General features: G+C 35.6%; 1 protein-coding gene across 3 annotated transcripts in view; it reads right to left on the bottom strand.

Moving 5' to 3' along the window:
* Positions 1-11,031: 11,031 nt before the first annotated feature.
* The window catches only part of LOC149791372 (uncharacterized), a 61,381-nt gene continuing 49,026 nt past the window's right edge, over positions 11,032-23,386 (bottom strand). For 2 of the 3 annotated variants that reach the window (XM_089969927.1, XM_089969929.1), the window contains one exon: positions 11,032-16,070. In XM_089969927.1, the coding sequence (XP_089826053.1) occupies positions 14,288-15,757 (1,470 nt within the window). In that variant the 5' untranslated portion in view covers positions 15,758-16,070 and the 3' untranslated portion in view covers positions 11,032-14,287. Of the gene's footprint in view, positions 16,071-22,212; positions 22,373-23,386 lie in introns of those variants that run through there. The other variant, XM_089969928.1, reaches the window with a different exon arrangement.

Here is a 23,386-nt window from a genome sequence, read left to right as displayed (position 1 = left end):
AACTTTGAGTGGGATGCTGATATCCGGGCAAGATAATCATCAGAGAGGGCAACAAAACTTAAAACACACGAATCATAAAACAAGGAAATAATTGGTTGACTGAGCAAGTTACGTAAAATTCAAACTTAATACAACTGCTCTCAAGAAAATTTTATAATGATTGGCGGTTTTACAAAGGGAAACATTTACTTAACAGATTAATATACGCTTGTAAATAACCAAAAACAATGACATTTTATTTTCTTTCTTTTTTTCTTCGAATTTTTCTCCATTCGACTGCCATATTGATGTACGTAACACTTGTCAAAAATATAATTAAAAGTTCATAAATATAACTATGTCTGTAATATTCGAATTAAATTTGACAAAATTTTGTAAAAGAAATAATTTGCAATTATTTTGTTATGAAAAATTAAAACGTGTTTTTAATATTAAATTCTAGCAAGATTACTTGGTAATTTCCGTATCGGTACTACCGCTCTCTTCTACAATATAGCATTCATCTATTCAAACAATAGTAGTTACTGACGTTTTGGTTTAGTAACCTACAGTGTACAAGCTGCGTTTTTGTTCAAAACCAAAGTGCTTACTTAATTATTAACATCCTATCGGCGACTAGGTAAAACAGATATTGTTTATACAATCGCTGGTTAAAACATGGTCACCATACTTAGTTTTCCACGTACATGTTCACGTGATCAATTGATAACTTTAATATACCACTAGATAACCAATTGATAACTTTAATAAGCCACTAGAATTTGACCAGAGACTGATACACTAACACACCTCAAAATTTGCGTAGGTGAATCTGTATTATCACATAGAAGGTATAGTTTTCCTACAGTATGTGTAGTTTCATATTTGTGATATTATTATATGCTCATTTTTGTCTCCGTTAACTTTACATTGTCAGAATCGTTCAGTATTTTAAGATATTGCACACCTTCATATTGCATTCACGTGCATAAAGGAACTACTTTCTATTGTAAACAAACAATGGACGCAGACGCCAGCACTTTTGATTTGTAAACAAATCATGTACACTCGCGTAGTAGGCGTTTTACGTTGTGGGTGTTTAAATTTGTTTTTGAATGAAGTAAGGCAACTGTTTCGTGGACTACCACATACTAGTTGCTTTGGCACATTCCGCGTTAACTTTTTGATACAATGTTTCGGATTTAGGCTAGCTATACAAGAGACGTAAGAAAGGGTCCTTACAAATAACATACAAGTGTCAAGACATAAACTGTCTTCTTCTTTTTTTTTTTTTTTATTAACCCCGTAATAGGTTGACCATTGGGTCGGGGAACCATCCCAGGACCACCTTACAATCAAACATTTCTGTTTATCAGATAATCTAGGGATAATAAATATAATCTACAGAGAAAGTAAAAAAGAAAACACACACACACACACACGCATATACACATGCATATGGCACACAATCTAGGTGACATGGCCTTTGTGATATTACAATATTTTGTTCCTGTTTACCATCAAGTCAGAGACAAGTTAAATGTTCATTGTTGAGGTCCATTTTTGAAGAAATTGGTCCTCTTTTTTATTTACCTTAGCAGTGTATTTTTCAATGTTCTTATGCATTGCAACTATTGCAAAAATAGAAGGATTTTTTTTTTATATTGAATCTGCAAGTATAAATATAATATTTTGCCAAAATAAGCAGAAAATTACCCAAACTGTCCAGTTGTTCACTTCCTAAAAATGTTTCTTTTTTGGACAGAAGTACAATATTTGGGCAAAAAGGTGCAAAAACTTCAATAAAACGGTACCAAAACTGTGAAGTAATACTGCAGTCATAAAAGAGATGCTCAATACTTTCAGTTTCACTCTTACAGAAAGTACATTTGTTGTCATAAAATATGTTAATTCTTTAAAGAAAATCATTAGTAGCGATTATTCTATGGATTAATTTAAAGTTAAAAGAGATCAACTTGGTGTCCTTGGTACAGCATTTTGCCCGGCTATATATATCAGACCACTCCTCACTACTTATATTTTCATTAAATACTTGCATCCAAGTTTCTTGCTTCGCAGTGTGTTGCATTTTAGTTTCCTGTAAAAGATCTTTGTAAACAAACTTGAGTGAATCTTGTTTTCGCAAGTTCGTTATTTTATCCTCCTGCTTATCAAAATTATTATGTACTAGGTGGTTTTTTATGGCATCTTTCCATGCTTTAGGAATTCTGGATATTAAGGAGAAGTATTTCAAGAAATCATCGCTTCCAGTTTTTTGTTTTATTATCTCAAAAGGTATTAAATTACCGTGATCATCTACTAGATCGTTCAGAATTTCAAAACCAGCTTCTGTCCAGGATTTGTAATGATAAATCATTTTAGGGGGGACAAAATTTAAAATACTCATGGATAGATACTCGTTAGGACTTTGCGGTTCTTCTTTCCATTTAGATACTGCCAAAATTACATCTCTCCAAAAACTGTTTTTAATGAACTTACTAAATTCTTCTAATTTCCTTCTCCCTAAATTCCAAATATCCTTTTTATTTCTGAGTATAGTTGTATTGACTAAGTTCTGCCACGTTCCATTTTCCTTTTCCAGCAATCTTTTAACCCATCTTATCTTAATATACCTAATGAATGAAAATATGTGTATCATGTTTAGTCCTCCCTCGTTTTCTGGGGAAACTAGTATATCACGTTTTATTCTCTCTACTTTTCCACCCCATACAAATTTAAATAACGTGCGATTTAGTTCTGCTTCAACTTTTGCTGATGGGTTAGGAAGTACTGAAAAAAGATGTATGAATATGGGCAGAACAAAAGTCTTTACAACAATTACTTTACCAACTATTGACAGATGTCTTTGACTCCAGCTTGCCAGTATTCGTTTTGCCTTTGTTAGTTTCTTCATATAATTAATTTCCACCATCTGTTGTAAATCTGGAGAAAATTCTATGCCAAGGAGTGTAAAGTTAGAAGAGGACCAAATTAGGCCCATTTCGGGACATATTCTTTCATTAGAAAATTTCCTGTTTCCAATCCAAATAGCTTTTGTTTTTGTTATGTTACATTTAAGTCCCGATAATAGAGAGAAACCTTGCAAGATATTCATAGTTGCTTCAAGAGAAAAACTAGATCCATCAAGAAGAATAAAAGCGTCATCGGCATACTGACCCAATTTATATTCACTGGCATCAAAGATTACTCCCCGTACATCCGCGTTTTGCTTTAAAGTTATAGCTAAAATCTCAACCCCAATGATAAACAAATAAGGTGCAAGGGGATCTCCTTGACGACATTCTCTTTCAAGTCTAAAAAAAGATGACATATGTCCATTATTTATAACACAACTATCAGAGTCATTACAAAACAGTTTAAACCACTTACAAACGGAATCACCAAAATTAAAAGACTGTAGAGCTTCTTCCACAAAGATCCAGTTAATTGAGTCAAAGGCTTTTTCGAAATCTATTAATAATAATAAACCATATCTGTTTTCATTCTCAAGTTGGTCCATGATATCATATAATAGTCTGGTGTTTTCTCCAATGAATCTACCCTTCATATATCCTTTCTGAGTATCGCTGATTATTGATGGAAGAACCTTTTTAATCCTAGCTGCAATTGCTCCCGAAGCAATCTTATAATCAGTATTTAAAAGTAATATATATAGGTCTCCAGTTTTTAAAATATCTTCTGTCTTTTTCCTCCTTTGGTAGACATGTGATGACTCCTTGAGTCTGAAAATCTGAAAGTTTTCCTACAGTATATCCGTAATTTATTGATCTACATATAAATCCCCCCAGAGACTTCCAAAAGAATTTATAGAACTCTACAGTGAATCCATCCGAGCCAGGACTTTTTCCATTTTCCATCCGTTTTAGAGACATACCGAATTCATTAATTGTAAACAGACCTTCGCATGATTCTCTTTCCTCTCGACTAAGTTTAATATTGTGATTAAAAATTCTATTTCGAGTTTCTTGAGTAGCCTCGTCATCAAGCTGAGCAATTCTACTTTTGAACAATTCCATATAAAACTGTTTTTGTGCTTCTAAAAATCTATTTGGTCAGATATATTTGTCCCATCATCTAAAATAATTTCCTTTATTGTCCTATTAACATAGTTTCTTTTTTCAAGATTTAAAAAGTACTTTGTGCTTTTTTCCCCAAATTCATACCATCTAGCTTTAGATCTTAATATAACACCTTCTATGTATTTTTTCCTAGATTCCTCTAATTCTGCTTTTTTTCTCTCTAAATTTTCCAGAATTTCCCCATTTATGTTATTCGACAGTCCCCCCCCCCCAATTTCTATTATTTCCTGCTCAATTTTCTTTAATTTTTCCCGTTTCTCTTTTGATTTCCTGATAGAATAACATATAGTTTCAGATCTTATTTTCATTTTCAAAATTTCAAAGAACATTTGGTCGTTACAGGAAAGAGAAACATGGAGAGAGTCATCTTTATTTCCCCCTACATAATATTCATTTACAGTGTCAGTTATACACTTTTTGACCAAATCAGTATACTCAATGTTCCTCAACAGTTGGGTATTAAATTTCCAATATCCTTTTCCCCTTGGAAACGTTGAAAACGCCACATTCAAAACAATAGCTGAATGATCAGTCTTGTACCCTGGTAAGATACATGCATCAGCTGTATTCATATGAATGTCATCCGATACAAGAAAGTAATCTAGTCTACTTTGTTTCAAGGGAGATTTTTGCCTCCAGGTATACGTCTTTAAGTCTTGGTTGGAATTTCGCCAGGGATCAATTAATTCCAATTCGTTTTTCAGGTCTTGAATCGCTGCCCTACACTGTTGGTGTTTGTCATGTAAAATATTATAAGTATCCAAATCTAAGTCTTAAACAGTATTCCAGTCTCCGCACATTATAATTGATGAGTTCTCAAACAATAAAGTCTCCTACTTTAACTTTCTAAAAAAGCTAGGATTATCATCATTATAACCATACAAATTCACGAGGGTTATTCTGTTGCCATTAATTGTAATATCTAAAATAATAAATCTCGCTTGACTGTCACATCTTTCTCTATGAATTATAAATTCAAAAGTATTTCTAAAAAATATTGCAACCCCAGCACTCTTACTAAAGCAGTGGCTAAATATACATTTGTATCCCCATTCAGCTGCCCAATATATTTCATCGTTCTTTGTACTATGAGTTTCTTGCAAGCATATTATAGATACATTCTTTTGTTTTACCCAGTGGAAGATATCCCTTCGTTTTAAGACTGAACCTTGCAGGCCTCTAACATTAATAGATATAATTTTTATGTTATTATCCATGAAAACAGCAGAAATTTTACACATACATATTCTTGTTCAGGAATGTATGAAGTAATTATCACCTTGAGTTTATCATATGCATGGCTTTCACACTCACACTCACACAGAATACAAACATCCATAATAAAATCATCCATGGTGTTACAGTAAATGCTGTAGCTTTGGCTGCGTTTAACATTGATACAGCATACTATGGACAACAAGTGAAACAACTCCATTTGCGATAACTCTTATGCACCTCTGACAGACCTTTCCGGAGCTAAGACAGTTTTGTAAACCAAACGGCACAGATTAAAAAGAATATAAATTACAACTTAATGAATGAAAGAAGGGGTAAAAGGGAAGAGAAAGAAAGGGTGAAAGAGCGCATACATGGAAGTGGTGGGTGACTGAATGTATAAGCAAAAAATGTGAGACTGAGAGATTTATCGTGGAAGAGTAATGTTGAGAAAAGTGAGTAAACAACTGAGTAAATGTGTATATGAGAGTATAAGAGTGAAAGATGATTTATAAACTAGTGAGAGAATTTATTAGGGAGAGATATAACAGTGGACAAGCGAATAAACAAACATATTAATTAAGGATAAAATTGGTGAGGGAAAGAAATGTCTTATAAACAAAATATTAAAACAAATTAGAGTAGAAAAAGGAGTATAAAAACGAAAGTTCACATACCTATTCGGTCAATTTCATCATAAATGTCAAATTTTATCCTTTTTCCTGATTTGGTTTTACCATACACAGATCCATTAAAGTACCATGCACTGTCAATTTCTTGATGCCTAGATAATTTATTGATAAGTTCAGTATTCAGCCTGGTTACATCCTCTACCAGTCTAATTCCTTTGTACTGCAGAAAATCCTTCCGCTTCTTGATAATTGGAAGTTTACAATCCAGACTCCAAAATTTGACAATCACTGGCCTTGGTTGTCCCTGTCGACCTGGAATCCTATGCACAGCCACTATGTCCCTGTTATCTAAATTAATTTTTGTAACTTCCTTCACCAATTTCGGAATTCTCTCTCTCAGATTTTCATTTTCCTCCTCCTCCAGCCCTAAAGCTTTTATGTTCAGCTTCCTTGAATATTGTTCGAATTGGTTTGAAGCTGCACTTGCTTGCTCTGATCTCCTCTCATAATCTTTCATATCAATCCTCATTTCATCATTTTCCTTCTTTGCTTCCTGTAATTTTTCTAGTAATTGGTGGTTTTCAAATTCCAGTGAATCCACCCTATCCATCAACTCTCCTGTCCTCTCCTTTACTACCCTTTCACTTTCTGCTACTATCTCCTTTCTCAGAGCTTCCTTCACATTCTCTAACAATTTCCTCACAATAGTTGTAACAATTTCTGTTAGGTCATCTTTTTTCACCAAGTCAGCAATAGCAGATGTAAAATCTGCTTTTGAAATGCTCCCTCTGAGAATTTGCTTTATTTCATCCAAGTCCAGCTGAATTGTACTCAAGGTTGATTCACTCATACTTGTGTCAGATGTCTCCATTAGGGTGCCACTTTGTAATCTGGTTTTTATTTGTTGCTTGCCTTGATCTTTCTTTCCACTCATACTTGTCGATAATCTTGTTTGGACTAATTTTTTCTCACTACTCAGTTGTGACACTGACATTTATTACTCACCATGTGCCAAACAATTCTTACAATTGAAGGCAAACTACACTGAAGTAAGTAAATGAGTCAAACAGATCAGGTAGGGAATGTCTCAAAACTGCACCACTAAACTTCCATCTCTATTCCATCATATTTGAATTTTGAGTGGAAAAACACATTTTTTTCCAAATTGATTAAGATCTACCAATAATGTTGTATATCCTGCATTCCTTGAATATTCACACATAATCCCAACAAGTATGAACCATTTCACTGTAAAAATAACCACTTTTAACTGCCAAAATCTACACAGCCCACTTTACTAGCTTCCACCTATAGCCGCCATTACTGAACCCCTAAACTGTCTTCTTTAGCTGGTGATAAGAATGGCAAAATATATACCTACAGTTTTACATCCTGAATTTCCTCAAAATGTGCTTTCTTAGTTCTGCAAATCCGAATTACATGAACCATGTTATAGGTTCTCAATCTTGATTACACATTTCGAAATTATACTGTAATTTCGAAGTGCAATTACATCCTCCTTACTGCACTCAAAATGAAATAAGCATTAAATTCCATAGCGCCTTTTTGATAATTGCAATTGAAAGACTTCATATTTTCACCACATGATGATTTCAAACATTCAATGACAGAAACAGAAACACATATGCAGATGTCAACACGCTTTTCCCTCGCTTCTTCAATCAGATGTATTTCATGTGGAACTGTCACATATAAATCCAGTCCATAATCACGAAATTTCGTAGAATCGAAAAAATAAATAAATACAAAAATCTATTAATTCCAGATCAAATGGAAAAGTTGTTGCAATGCGCATTCATTCACAATATGACTCCAAATTTCAATTTTAACTAGATACGCCATTTTCTTTCGAAAGTTATGTCGAGCGCGCGACTAAGTTCAAATTTATCTGGGCGGAGTTATGTGCGCAGTAATAATGTTGATATTGTGTAACGATGAATCTGCGCTTGTGTATTTAGTTTGGAATACGGCATACATTCAGTTATTTTGTTTCTAGTTGTGTATTTTGTTAATTAAGTATTAGGTTGAATTAAAAAAGTTTTAGCATATAATAAAAAGGTTACTGTATTTGTATGGGAAACTGTGAACTCGTTGTGTCGGATGAATATACCGCACTACCAAGGTCGTTCAGTATTTTGCATCCGAAAAAACTAGTTCATAATTTTCCCATACAAATGCAGTAACCTATAATTATTATATGCTCATTTTTCCCCCGTTAACTTTACATGGTCAGAATCGTTCAATATTACCCGATACTGAACTCGCGCGACAATACACATATAACATTCACGTGCATAAAGGAACTACTTTCTATTGTAAACAAACAATGGACGCAGACGCCAGCACTTTTGATTTTGTACGCAAATCATGTACACTCGCGTAAGAGGCTCTTTACGTTGTGGTTATTTAAATTTGTTTCTGAATGAACTAAAACAGATGCTTCGTGGACTGCCCCATACCAGCTGCTTTGGCACATTCCGCGTTGATACAATGTTACGGATTTAGCCTAGCTACATTATATAACAGACGCAAGATAATGTCCTTACAAAGAACATACAAGTGACAAGTCATATACTGTCTTCTTTAGCTGGTGATAAGAATGGCGGCATATGGTCAGAGTACCGCCGAAATGCCCACTGTGTAAGAAATCCACTTTTAGTAAAACTCATACCATGTTATACTGCGAAAACAGAAAGACCAAACGACAAAAATTAATAAATGAAATTAAAAGTAAAGATACCTACAGGACACAAAACATACTATATTTAGACGGAAACTTCGACAAGATAACGTTATACCAGATTACAAATTACATAACTGACACTATGACAGCATGTGGGCAGGTTATAAAAATTGGACGAGACTAAACTGAAAGACTCTCTACTAAGCATTTATCTTACAAGAATAAATTTAAAGAAAGGGAAGGACAGGGATCTATATGGAGCAAGTACTATCGATGACGCCATGGGGCTATACCACAAGGCGCCACGCGAAGTGAGCAAGGCCCATGGAAGAGACTGGAAAACACTCCATATAGAAAATTGCATTCAACACAAAGGAACCCAAACACACACACATATACATAAACACAAGCATACACAAATACAAAATATTTATTTAACCCCTTCTATAGGATTCTCCTCTCTTCTTCTCACAAATCTCACTTTTATTTCCTCTTATATATATATATATATATATATATATATATATATATATATATATATATATATATATATATATATATATATATATTATTTTGGAACTTTGGCAACTAAATAAATTAAAGATAACCTGCTCGAGATGGGAGAAGTACATTTAAATAAAAACAGTATGGACCCCACTTCGAGCACAGTTAATCTCATGGAAAAGAAAGCGACAGCGAACACAAAAGAGCACACATATAAACCACTAGGGTTTTAATTTATATAACAGTACATCGCTGACTCGCCAAAATTAAAAATTGCTACAAATCTCCTATTGAGATCATTACTCATAGGAAAAGATAGGACAACTGGGTACTGAAATTTGATCAATATTTTGCTGTCCCAACATAAACACATATATAGCAATCATGCCATATAGTATACACATATAGCACACATGTGACATAGGGTGACCCCTAGCAAAGGTCAGCTTTAACGAACTAGGGAAGGAACTCCGAGGAGGTGATATAAACCACTCTCGGATGAACTTCCCTATAGATACACTAGGGACTTTTTAGAAATACCCCAACAAATTTCTAAATTTAAAAATATTTCATTTCAAAATTCTTTTTATAAAAATAACACATACAACACACCTTTGGGGGGAAACAATAACACATAAACAATTTTCACTTCTTTGGCTAGGTGTGTGTGCGTGTGTGTGTGTGTGGGGCATCTGGCTGGTGCCCCCCCCCCCCCAAAAAAAAGTGATAAGAATGGCAAAATAAAATATACTTACAGTTTTACATCCTGAATTTCCTCAAAATGTATTTTCTTAATTCTGCAAATCCGAATTGCATGGGCCATGTCATAGGTTTTCAATCTGGATTACACATTTCGAAACTGTGCTGTAATTTCGATAAGTGCAACTGCATCCTCCTTACTGCACTCAAAATGAAATAAGCATTAAATTCCATAGCGTCTTTTTGATAATTGCAATTGAAAGACTTCATATTTTTCCCACATTATGATTTCGGACATTCAATGACAGAAACAGAAACACATTTGCAGATGTCAACACGCTTTTCCCTAGCATATTAAATTTCATGTATTTCATGTGAAATCGTCACATACAAATCCAGTCAATAATCACGAAATTTCCTATAGTCGAGAAAAATACCAAAATCTATTCATTCCACATCAAATGGAAAAGTTGTTGCAATGCACATTCATTCACAATATGACTCCAAATTTCAATTTTAACTAGATACGCCATTTTCTTTCGAAAGTTATGTCGAGCGCGCGACTAAGTTCAAATTTATCTGGGCGGAGTTATGTGCGCAGTAATAATGTTGACTTGTGTAATGATGAATATGCGCTTGTGTATTTAGTTTGGAATGCGGCATACATTCATTTACGTTGTTTCTTGTAGTGTATTGTGTTTATATACTTAAACCTTAGGTAGAATAAAAAAAATGAGCATATAATAAAAAGGTTACTGCCTTTGTATGGGAAAATATGAACTCGTTTTGTCGGAAGGATACATTTCACTCCTAAGGTCGTGAAGTATTCCATCCCAAAACTCGTTCCTATTTTCCAATACAAATGCAGTAACCTATAATTACCACACGTTAATATATCACTTTATGTGATTCTGATGGTCCAAATAAGCCCATGAAATTATTGTGCAGTATTCTCTTTACTGATTGGCTGGGATCGTGGGAAAACATTTTTAACCCCGCCTTCTGGAATGTTCGGTCTTGAATGAACATTTTTGGCGGCCATTTTTGAACTCGACTCGCGAAAGGAAATTGAGGAAAATTATCTAGGCTGTCTGAATATGGATATGTTACCCACACAGGGGTTTGTTATGTCATGTATAACAATATCATAATGAGAAACAATGGCGTAAAACTGCGAGAAAAGAACAACAATAAGAAGTAAAACTAAAGGTATTTTTATTTGATGGCGGGATAGGGGAAGGGAGCGGTATATTCGTAACATATAGAATCCACCGTATATACAAGCGTGCTTTAAATGTAAACGTACAGAAGTAAATAAACTCACCTCTTTTCATAAAAGAATTTGGACATAAATGGGTCTCCTAAGTGACAGAACTTTATCCAACCACCAGCATCTTTACGCAGTATATATGGGATGCAAATCCAACTAAAAAAGAAATTTGTTTACGTCTTCTGTACAGTCTATTGTTCCAGTCAAATACTGCAAATATCCGGTCACAAATGTATTGCAGTAAATGTGGGAATTTCCGCATCCAGTAATCCTATTTCACATTAAAAATTGCAACAATGTAATGTTTAGTTCTGAAAGTGACAATTTAGGGTAAACATGTTTTCTAGGCCTACTGTTTACCGTATCAAACAATATGGCATCATATCGCAGTGAGCATTCTGTTTTGAAAAAATGATTTTGCCGTTATAAAATGTTATGTTTATTCAGATGGAAGCTTTTTCTTTGATGTATAGTTTGTAAAAAAAAAAAAAGTACAATCTACTTTTACTAGTTAAACCTTTTTTGAGACTATATTTTATGCACAACAAATGAAAGGTGCACCGTCTGTCAGAATGAACGAAATTATTCGTTCTTCTTTCTATCTAAATAATTTTCACTGAAATGAAAGCTATGTGATAAAAAGAATCTCAAATGGGTAATGTTTTAATATTAAATTTATGAAACTCGTTGAATACTGTCCAGCTTTTGCTCGCCAAGGCTCACAAAAGCTGGATATTATTCAACTCGTTTCATAAAATTGATATTAAATCGTTACCCATTCGTTATCCTCTATTTATCCGACTGACTGTATTTTCAATTGATTTTTCGAATTTCCTTTTTTTTAAACAGATTATTTCCGGATTATAAATACAAGTTTTAAAGTAATTTTACACTTTGATCACCGATTTTGATTTCCGGATCCGGAACGCGGATTTCTTGATTAACGGAGCAAATAAACGTTTAGAAATTCCGTTCCCGTTGAATTATGTCCGGATAAACGGAGTCCGGATTAACGAGGCTCCACTGTATATCAGTAATATTCGAGTTAAAGTTGACAAATAACATTTTGTAAAAAAATAATTTGCAATTATTTTGTTATGAAAAATTAAAACGCGCTTTTAATATTAAATTTTAGCAAGATTACTCGGGAATTTCCGTATCGGTCATACCGCTCACTTCTACAATACAGCATTCATCTGTTCAAACAAAAGTGGTTACTGACGTTATGGTTTAATAACCTCTACTGTACAAGCTACGTTTTAGATCAAAGCTAATTCTGGATCTTTTGGATTTCGTCATTTTTTGGTGACGCGTAAAATCCAACAGAGCCAAAGGAACAAACCTTTTATAAAGTATGCAACTTCTCTTATAACTTACCCAACCCGTTCTTAATTTTCATATATTTACGATATTTCTTGCCTGAACCAAATTCTTGCATTGCGGAAGTAAAATAAGCGAAACACATTTTACAACTTCAGTAGTTCTCATAGTTGCAAGCCAAATCATTAGATGTACAATTGATTAGGATTAATATTATGCACTGGAAAATCGTTATACTGCAGGAGTTTACATGGGCCTACAACATGAGCGTCATCCCGTAAAAAAACACTCTTGCCAACGTGTTTATCTCCTCCCCGGGACAATACTCGCATGTATATAGAAACTTTTATAGCTATCGGGTACGTATACCTGTGTAATTGGTTTCTCATTCATGGGACTGTATTGAGAACAAAGAAAATATGCCGTATACATGAGGCCCCAGGTGTATATTAAGGATAACGCTCCCTAGATAATATAAATAAAATCATTTGTTTATTCTATCTCTAAAATGTTGTAAGTTCGTGATGCATCGTTTCTCATCTGTGTTTGTAACCTGCCCTGTTGTACGTCAAGTGTCTAGTTTACCTTTTACAAATAAATGTACCTTTTCTGCCAAACAGGTTTTACTATGCTCCTTTAATTGAGAGTTTTGTAATTAAATAATACAGCAGTTCCATAACTCCTTTTCTTTATAAGATATTTTGCAGTAAAATACGCACCCACCATATGAAGCCTGACGACGTCACCAAAATGCTCGTAACACATTATATTACTATCCGTGGACCAGGTATGGATTAATCCGGATGTGGGGTGGGGCGGGGATCTTAAAGATCTGCAAATTTGCCATGAAAGCAACTTTAAACTGTCCTTTACGTGTGTATACTTATTATAGCTAGACTAGGCGGTTTAGACCAGTGCCGGATCACCAAACAGGCTGAGTATGCACCGGCCTAGGGGCCCCGCGACAACGGATCAAAATAATATTAATAAAACGTATTAGGAGATAATTTGGAGGGGGGGTGGGGTGGCGGGGCAAGATTTCGAGTGCCTAAGGGCCTCCACAGGGTTGAATCCGGCACTGGTTTATACCTATATAAGGTTTATTTAAATACAGGCGTCACTAGGGGGTTGCGGACCGCACCGGCTGACACCAATATGACTGTCTATAAAATGTTTGAATTTTTGTGCAGAAAGGAGGTCCTTGGGGGTGACACCGTGAGTTACCGCACTGGGTGACACCAACCCTAGTGACACCACTGTTTAAACACGTGCAATTTTAACGGGTGGGTGAATGGGTTGTGCCCCACCACCTTAATCCGGTCCTCTGGTCACAAATAATTATTGCAAGATATTGGCAGGTGTTGAAGAAGAGAGAGAGAGAGAGAGCAGTGGCGGGCGGGCACCGTTTGGAAATTTTTATATTTAATTAATAATAATTGATTTTTAGAACATCATCATAGGTTTAAGTGACAGCAGCAACAACCATGCATAAAATACGCTACAGTATGTGTCTCGTAACCGACAAATTTCAGTTCTAGTGTCGTCAGGCTATTGCAACTACGTATCATTGATATTATGAACACTGTAGATAGATCCCTAGGAAAGTGTAAACATACCGCTACGACGAACCATATTCGTGTGGGTTACTTGGTACAAGTTCAGTTTTAAAGTTTTCATCCAGCCCAGCTGAGTATATGCTTGGTTTACCTGGTTGCTTATATGAAGTATAAATTTTAATTTCTTTTTAAAAAAGCTATTCGTGAAATTCAACTCAATCTTAACATGCGAACTCTTACATCAAGCAAGATTTGAAAAAGAACGTTAGACTAAAGTGAAATTCGAAAATACCAAAGTAGGTCCTAGCTTAGTTTAAATGCACATGACATATCTTTTCGTATAGCGTTTTAACATTGCTAATAACCATATCTAGTGGAATAGCAATTTGGTCAAACGGTAATTCTATGGCTGAGTTTCTGTTTTCCCATGAAATATAATGGAGTTTACGCCATCTACAAATGGCCTCGTACACACAATACCACGGCCTGCCGACTTTAAAGTCTTTGGGAAACATTTCCAGAACTCCTGCATGACGTGGCAAATACATTGTATGTGACATCCCAGCACCATGCATTCCAACAAGGATGTCAGTGGTACTAATTATAGAAAGCTGTTCTCCCATCGGATAGACTTCCAACAAAGGGGCACGGATGTAAACATTCGGAATGACACTTTTGATGGCGGACACAATTTCGGCTTCATTCAAAATTTTTCGACCAACATTTCCTTCAATATTTCCCAAATGATAAACTTTATTCCTTCGAAATATGACTGTAACGTGAGGTTGCGTGCAGTTCAAGGGGTAGTTTGGATTTAAGCCATGCTGCTGTATAAAAAAAGATCGAAATTCTTCCAAATAATATACCTCACTCTCCTTGTATTGTGCTATTGGACTGAATGGTTCTGGAATATTCCAAGCCACGTTTTTGAACAGAACTGGACTTTTGAGATGACCAGCATGAATAGTTGGACCATAAGCTCTCTCCCATGCTTGATCAAAAGCGAAAGTTTCCGGCGCGTCATCCACTATCAACAGAGTAATCTCCCTTGGTTGTTTTCTGAGGGCAACCATCAAAAGAAACATATTGAATGTATTCATCGTGTATTGGTGCATATTTGCATAGTCACCACGTCTAAAAGCGATGGTGAAATTCGAAAAGACGGTTATGTTCTGACCATTTGTACCCGACAGCAGCAGTTTGGACCATTCCTCTTTGGAAATAAATGACGTCAGCCCATAGAACGGCACATGAACTGGGTTCCATCCTCCAGGTTGAGCATTACAGTTAATTTTCCAGAGACCTTTACCAGGCTCGTATTTACCAAAATCTGGTTTAATCTGGTTCACTTTTGGAATAAGGTCCTTTAAGGGTATTCCTCCTGTCGCCTCAGGACGGTACATTCCCCTTGGGTCAAAGACGATGTCACGTGCCACTGCATAATGTTCACCATATATCATCAACTTGTCGTCACACACTCGCTTCAAGTTATCAGGTTTCGACCACGTGACAAGTGGCTCTTTGTCTGTTGGATATGCAGAAGTGAAATATACATAGTCTCTTTCTGGGAATGCAGGGAAGCTTTTATTTAAAGTTAGGTTTGCCTGAGTGAATGTATCATCTACTTCTGTTGCACCGTCTAATGAACGCACACTGCTTGAGAAGATACGTGGAATCGAAATTCCGCCAACATTGAAAATATAAGCTGCCGATACAATCAAAGTAATCACAAGAATCACACAGAAAATCAATGCTTTTTTTGGTATGCTGGATGCCATTTTGGATTCTTCGTACAGATGCCTCTTTAGCGTAGAACCGCTTCCCAAACTTTCGGAAAATTTTATTAATCTAAGAGTGTCATATGCCAGAACTACAACACCGCGCACGTGTAATAAGAAATTTGTATCTATTGATTCTCGCTAGTATTCTAACATGTTCCTAAGTTCATTCTGGTAAATATTTAGTTGTCCTTGTTGAAAGCAATTGATCTGGTAGATAATCGTCAGTTTATCCGTTAGAATTCAGTACTAGATGAATGCAATGGTATGGCGTTACTTCGAATCAATTAACTGCATGCTACCGGACTGAAACCTGAAATACATGAAATATAGAACATTCTGTAAGATCAATAAACAGGTAGGTGTATAGTAACTTACAAGCATGATTCGTGGTTTTAATAACATGTGTATTGGGTGACAACAATACTTGTGGTCATGACGTGAACGTATAAACTGAACCGAGGGGTGTCAACTATAGATCACATTCACCATTTATTCATAGGATGTGGTACTTACAGAGATGCGTAAAATTATCTGGTTTGATAATTCTAGAATGCACAGAGCTTGAGAAATAAACTTATTTCTTCTCAGCAAGTTTCATGATTAAAGTTATAACAGTATGGAAACATGGTGCAACCAGCCTGTAGTCTTAACCTAAGGTAAAAACAACAGTAAAGTGTAAAATGTAGGCCACATCGACTTTATTTTGTTGCAAGGGCAGGGCGTGGTACTAACGGCTGAAAACCATTGTCTACCATTGTCTACTTTGACTTTTTTTAAAGTATGAATAGGTTTTGTTGTTGTGGGCTTAACGCCATTTGTCAGCACATGAGACATGGCAGCCAGTATATCTGATGGAGGAACAGCACGGGAAGAATCACCGATCAACGGGAAGCTACTGACAAGCTATCTCACATAGTTATGTTGGCCGAAACCGAGACTCGAACCCAGAGGTGAGATCTGTAAAGGCGAGCACCTTAGACCACTCGACCACACGGAGCCCCAAATAGCGCTTGACCAGTCCTAACACTAACCTCTTAATGCGCAAAGCGAGGCGGCTGCTAGTATCATTTTTATAAATCTTTGGTACGAATCGACCGGGTTTAGAACCTGCTACCTTCCGCATCTGAGACGGACACTCTAATCACTTAAGCCACCAGAGTGGTGCGGAGGAAAAAATGCAATCTCTAAATAAATCCGGCACGTGCTTGGTAATCAGGCAAACGAGTTGCGATATGTAAACGGTAACTAAAGCGGAAAGATAAATCCCACACTATAGCCGGCACCATGTACAAGACATTGTTCTGACATATGAGAGCATGCAGATAACAATGGAAAGTTTTGACATAGCATACAATTTACTGGCTACATTACTGATTTCATAGGTAGGGAAACGTTGAGTGGGATGCTGATATCCGGGCAAAATAATTATCAGAGAGGGCAACTAAACTTAAAACACACGAATCATAAAACAAGGAAATAATTGGTTGACTGAGCAAGTTACGTAAAATTCAAACATAATACAACTGCTCTCAAGAAAATGTTATGATGATTGGCGGTTTTACAAAGGGATACATTTACTTAACAGATTAATATACGCTAGTAAATAACCAAAAACAATGACATTTTGTTTTCTTTTTTTTTTCTTCTTCGAATTTTTCTCCATTTGACTGCCATATATGTGTACGTATAATTAAAAGTTCATAAATATAACTATATCTGTAATATTCGAATTAAATTTGACAAATAAAATTTTGTAAAAGAAATAATTTGCAATTATTTTGTTATGAAAAATTAAAACGTGCTTTTAATATTAAATTCTAGCAAGATTACTTGGGAATTTCCGTATCGGTACTACCGCTCTCTTCTACAATATAGCATTCATCTATTCAAACAATAGTGGTTACTGACGTTATGGTTTAGTAACCTATAGTATACAAGCTGCGTTTTTTGTTAAACCAATTCCGGATCTTTTGTACTTTGTCATTTTTTGGTGAGTCGTAAAATCTAACAAAGCAAAAGGAACAAACTTTTTATAAAGGATGCAACTTCTCGTATAACTTACCTGATCCGTTCTTAATTTTCATATATTTACTATAGTTCCCGCCTGAACCACATTCTTACATTGCGGAAATACAATAAGCGAAACACATTTTACAACTTCAGTAGTTCTCATAGTTGCAAGCCAAATCATTACATGTACAATTTATTAGAATTAATAGTATGCGCTGGAAAATCTTTATACTGCAGGAGTTTACATGGGCCTACAACAGGAGCGTCAACCCGTAAAAAAATCTTGCCAGCGTGTTTATCCCACCCCCCCCCCCCAAACCGGGACGATACTCGCATGTATAAAAAAACTTTTATAGTTATCGGTACGTTTACCAGTGTAATTGGATTTTCATTCTTGTGACTGTGTTCAGAATAAAGGAAATATGCGGTATACACGAGGCCCCAGGTGTATATTAAGGATAACGCTCCCTAGATAATATAAATAAAATCATTCGTTTATTCTATCTCTAAAATGTTATAAGTTCGTGATGCATCGTTTCTCATCCGTATTTGTAACCTGCCCTGTTGCACGTCAAGTGTCTACCTTTTACAAATAAATGTATCTTTTCTGCCAAACAGGTTTTACCTGCATCTTTAATTGAGAGTTTTGTAATTAAATAATGTAGCATTTCCATCAATCCTATTCTTTATAAGATATTTTGCAGTAAAATACGCACCCACCATATGAAGCCCGACGACGTCACCAAAAAGCTCGTAACACATCCGTGTTGTATTACTGTCCGTGGACAAGGTACGGATTAATCCGGATGTGGTGTGGGGCGGCGATCTTATAGATCTGCAAAATTGCCACGAAAGCAACCGTAAACTGTCCTTTACATTTGTATACTTATTAGAGCTAGATTAGGCGGTTTAGACCAATGCCGGATTACCCAAACAGACAAAGTATGCAACGGCTTCGGGGCCCCGCGACAACGGATCAAAATAATACTGATAAAATGTATTAGGAGATAATTTGCGATGGGTGGGGGGGGAGAGAAAGATTTCGACTGCCTAAGGGCCTCCACAGGGTTTAATCCGGCACTGGTTTTGACATATACAAGGTTTATTTAAGCAAACCGGCGTCACTAGGGGTTGCTGACCGCACCAACTGACACCAGTAGACGGAGTGACACCAAAACGACTGTCTATACAAATTTTGATTTTTTTTTGTGCAAGAAGGAGGTCGATGGGGGTGACAACATGAGTTGTCGCACATTAGTGTCAATAAAAGTTTGAATTTTTGTGCAGGAAGGAGGTCCTTAGGGGGTGACACCATGAATTACCGCACTGGGTGACACCACTGTTTAAACACGTGCAATTGTAACGGGTGGGTGAGTGGGCTGTTCCCCACCCCCTTAATCCGGTCCTCTGGTGGACGAAAAATTATTGCAGCGGGCGGGCGCCGTTTGGAAATGTTCATATTTAATTAATACTAATCGAGTTTTAAAACATTATCATAGGTTTAAGTAACAGCAGTAACAGCAAAGCATTAAATACGTTACAGTATGTGTGTCTCGTAACCGACAAATTTCAGTTCTAGTGTCGACAGGTTATTGAAACAACGTATCATTGATATTATGAACACTGTAGACAGATTCCTAAGAAAGTGTAAACATACCGTTACGATGAACCATATTCGTGTGGGTTACTTGTTGCAAGTTCAGTTTTAAGGTTTTTATCCAGCCCAACTTGTTTTTCTCTCTCACTCCATATTTATATTGATGCATATGTAATCCCTTATTCACGATAGGAGAGGAACAGAAAAAAAAGAAAGGACTGCGACGATATTGTGTACCATGTTAAATTCATTTAGAAAACGGGGACTATTAATACTTTTTATCATTATTTTCATACGTCATTAATGATTAATGAGTGGAAATTCGTCATTGATCTATAGGCCTGCACCTTAAAGAAAATTTATATATTCGCATAATTGCACCATGCGCGGATCACAATGTGTTATACCAATATCATTGGTATATCAATTTGCTTTAAACCAACACTTCAAAAGCCATGTTATTTTCAATATATGTGGTATTTTATTAATATTTATTATTATGTATAATGTATTGTTTTTGATTTTTAATATATTATACCTTGATATAATATTGAAGATTGTTCAATATTCCATCAGAACTCAAATTATATAATATAAAGTTTGATCTGCATAATACTTACAATATTATAAGTAAATAAGTATTCCATAAATAATTATTATAATGTAGTAACAATTTATTTCGTAATGCCTCTTCTTTTTAAATTAATTAACTTATTTTTAATGATATAGTCTGACAATACAAACCCGTTTTTTGTTCCCCCTACCGATTTAAATAATGGAAACCTTTAATGTGATAAAAAGTGCAAGGAACTTAGTCAATTCATTCATTGATTTATAGTTTCTAACTGACTTTGAGCAGAGCGGCCATAACACCGTCATCTTTTGCGCGTTTCATGCTTAACGGAAGTTTTCAGTGTAATAGACGGACATGCTCGGATCCATTTCCAGTTTATGGACAAGTCCATTTTCAGCAAAGGGGTGTATTACGACTACATATGTACATACACAAGTCGTCTGCTTCCGATATTTACAATGTCGAATCAAGCAAAGGAAAATAATGACAACTACAAAAATTTGCTTTTCATGTGGATTTAACAAGCGGTTTAATTTATATGCTCATATAATCAGAGGGATATAATTCCAAACTCTCAACGTTATATAATTTACGGAATTACCCGGCAGTTGCTTAACAGGATGAACTACGTCATACTGTTGCCTGATGGAAATAAACTAGCTTATAGTTTACGCAATATGGCGCAGTGTTAGCATGGAAAGTCCGTTAAGCACGAAATGGTGAAGGGGATGCCAGCATTAGGGTCATTCTGGTGACAGTTTAGAAATTATAAGTCATTGATTTAATTGACTTAGTTCTGTGCACTTTTTATGACATTAAACATTCTCGTTTTTAAAATCGGTGGGGTGGGGTGTGGTACAAACAAACGGGGATGTAGAGTCTGACCATAGTTTATAACTTCCACTAAATAAGTTATTCTATAAATTATTAGTAAATAATTGTTAAAAGGGAGGCAATTCAAATGCCGATCCTTAACATAGTTTAAACAACATAACACATTATATTTATTTTAAAAAAATTAATGAATCCAGTATATAATTTCGGAATTTAGATATTTTGTTTATACCGTATTAAAACTGAATCCAATAGGTTTCCATTAACAGACGTTCCATCTCATAATCAGCTATATCAATAGGCACAAAAAAATGTTCCAACGTATGGGAACTGTCGTTAAAATGTGCGGCAACATGAGATGAAAAAGATTAATCGATATAATTTGTTATGTATGATCTATGTTGGTTCATAGGTTTAGATGTTTGTTGACTCGTTTGTCCAATTATTGGATGCTATATTTTTTGCACGTGATCAAATATAGAACATTTTATATTGCACAATTAGTATCACGATGCACATTAAATGTTTCTTTCGTATATATATATATATATATATATATATATATATATATATATATATATATATATATACACACACATAAAAACAGACACCATACCATTATAACCCAAGGTTATAATACGTTTTGAGTCAAAGAAAAGTTACGAGAAGACATTCTTAAATAAAATTTAGAATATGGTTAAGGTTTTAACATTGCAAAATAATACCTGTTGGAAAGATTTGTCCAAATATTTCAATATTATACAAGTATTATAAGCATATTATTAAGTACAATAAGTGAAACATATTTTACAACTACAGTAGTTCTCCTACTTCCAACCCAAATCAACAGATGTACAATTTACTAGAATTAATAGTATGCGCTGGAAAAGCGTTATGCTGCAGGAATGATGTCCATGTGGGTGTCACTAACAGTACCGGTGCTTGACTTTCCATGGTATATTTCCTTTATATTTGTATATTTGATATATGTAGATTCTGTCCTTGTTGAGATTTGGAATCAGTGCATCTATTTCACGTAGTGGACAGTAAAGATAGTCCTGTCGGGGGTCCCAGTACTTATAAACTGTTTGCTTTGTTCGCGCCATTGCTAAAACTGACTGTACTTCTCAAACAAGGAGTGTAAGAATTATTCGACTGCTTAAGGGCCTCCACAGGGTTTAATCCGCCAATGGATATCATGAGTTACCGCATATGACTGTCAATAAAAAAATAAATACACCAACCCTAGTGACGCCACTGTTTAAACATGTGCAACTTTCACGGGTGGGTGAGTGGGTTGTGCCACGTACCCTTAATCCGGTTCTCCGGTGGACAAATAATTATAGCCAGATATTGGCAGGTGTTGAACATCGATCGATCGATTGATCGAGAGAGAGAGAGAGAGAGAGAGCGGTATATTATTAAACGTATACTCACATTTTGTAGGAAAATATGTAAATTCATGACCTAGAGTCATCCTCAAAAGGGTAACCATTGAAAATAGTAACGAGGTTTATTGTTCCATTATTCTGTCCAATATTCTTTTGTTTGATATGTGCACAATAGTTCCTTCCGCTCAATTGTGTACCTTCTCTGCTATGCCAAGGTAACTTTAGCCGTTTGATCAAGTGGACTATATACAGGCCTCGTTTTCAGATATCCGTCAGCTAAATGAGCCATTAGTAGTTACGGGGGATGATATGGATTCAAATGGGACACTGGTGAGATGTTGATTTTTTCTAGGGTTTAACGCCATTTTTCAGCACAAGATAGGCTATACATGGCGGCCAGTATAACTGGTGGAGGAAGAACCCTGGAAAACCCAGGGAAGAACCACCGACACACGAGAAGCTACTGGCAGGCTTTCCCACGTACCCACGCTAGCCGAGGAGATGTTGATAGGGTGTATAAATATGTACTATCCGGTCATCTCGGACTGTAGGAGGACAAACGGGAATTTAACATGGTTGCGCAAATAGAGATACCCGTAGCGTCCCATAAAGATGTGTCATGAGGCGCCGCGCAAAATTTATATATGTTTAAAATAATCCTATTTATTTTTTTAAATTTCATAAAATTACTCGAAAATAGCTTTGAATTTTTTAATAGCAATTAAAAAATACAGAATTTAATAAATATTTTCTTTTTTTTATGGACAAATTTATTAGTACACGTACATGCAAAGAAATATCAATAGATTTGGGATGTGTAATATTGAGAAGCATTTGTATTTCTATAAAGTTATGAAGACTAGAAATGGGTGGGCCTTTGGTTAACCCTGAAAAGGAATTTTCTTAATTCAAAGCGGTTGAGTACCCTCACCTCCCAGTCCGGGCTACACATCCAGAACATCTCTGTCGGAAGTTGCATCCTATCGCCATGAATCTACAGAGAGGGAGCGTCGCTCTCCCAACACGACACCGTTTGTACTTATTTTTCTGGTTGTGATTGTTGCATTTCTTGCTACTGCTGCAACTGGTGCCGAAGAAGCTGCTGCTACTCCTTGGTGAGTTGTTGTTGATATCTATTTTGCTGTTCAAATAACTGCAGCAATTGAAGTTCTCTCAAAGTTTCCCACTCCCTTTTTCCATTTCCTTTTATTTATTGATGA

The sequence above is a fragment of the Sinohyriopsis cumingii genome, chromosome 9, assembly GCF_028554795.1.
Source record: "Sinohyriopsis cumingii isolate HCF-2022 chromosome 9, ASM2855479v2, whole genome shotgun sequence".
Taxonomy (NCBI): domain Eukaryota; kingdom Metazoa; phylum Mollusca; class Bivalvia; order Unionida; family Unionidae; genus Sinohyriopsis; species Sinohyriopsis cumingii.
Note: the sequence above shows the minus strand (reverse complement) of the source record. Positions and strands in the feature narration are given on the sequence as shown.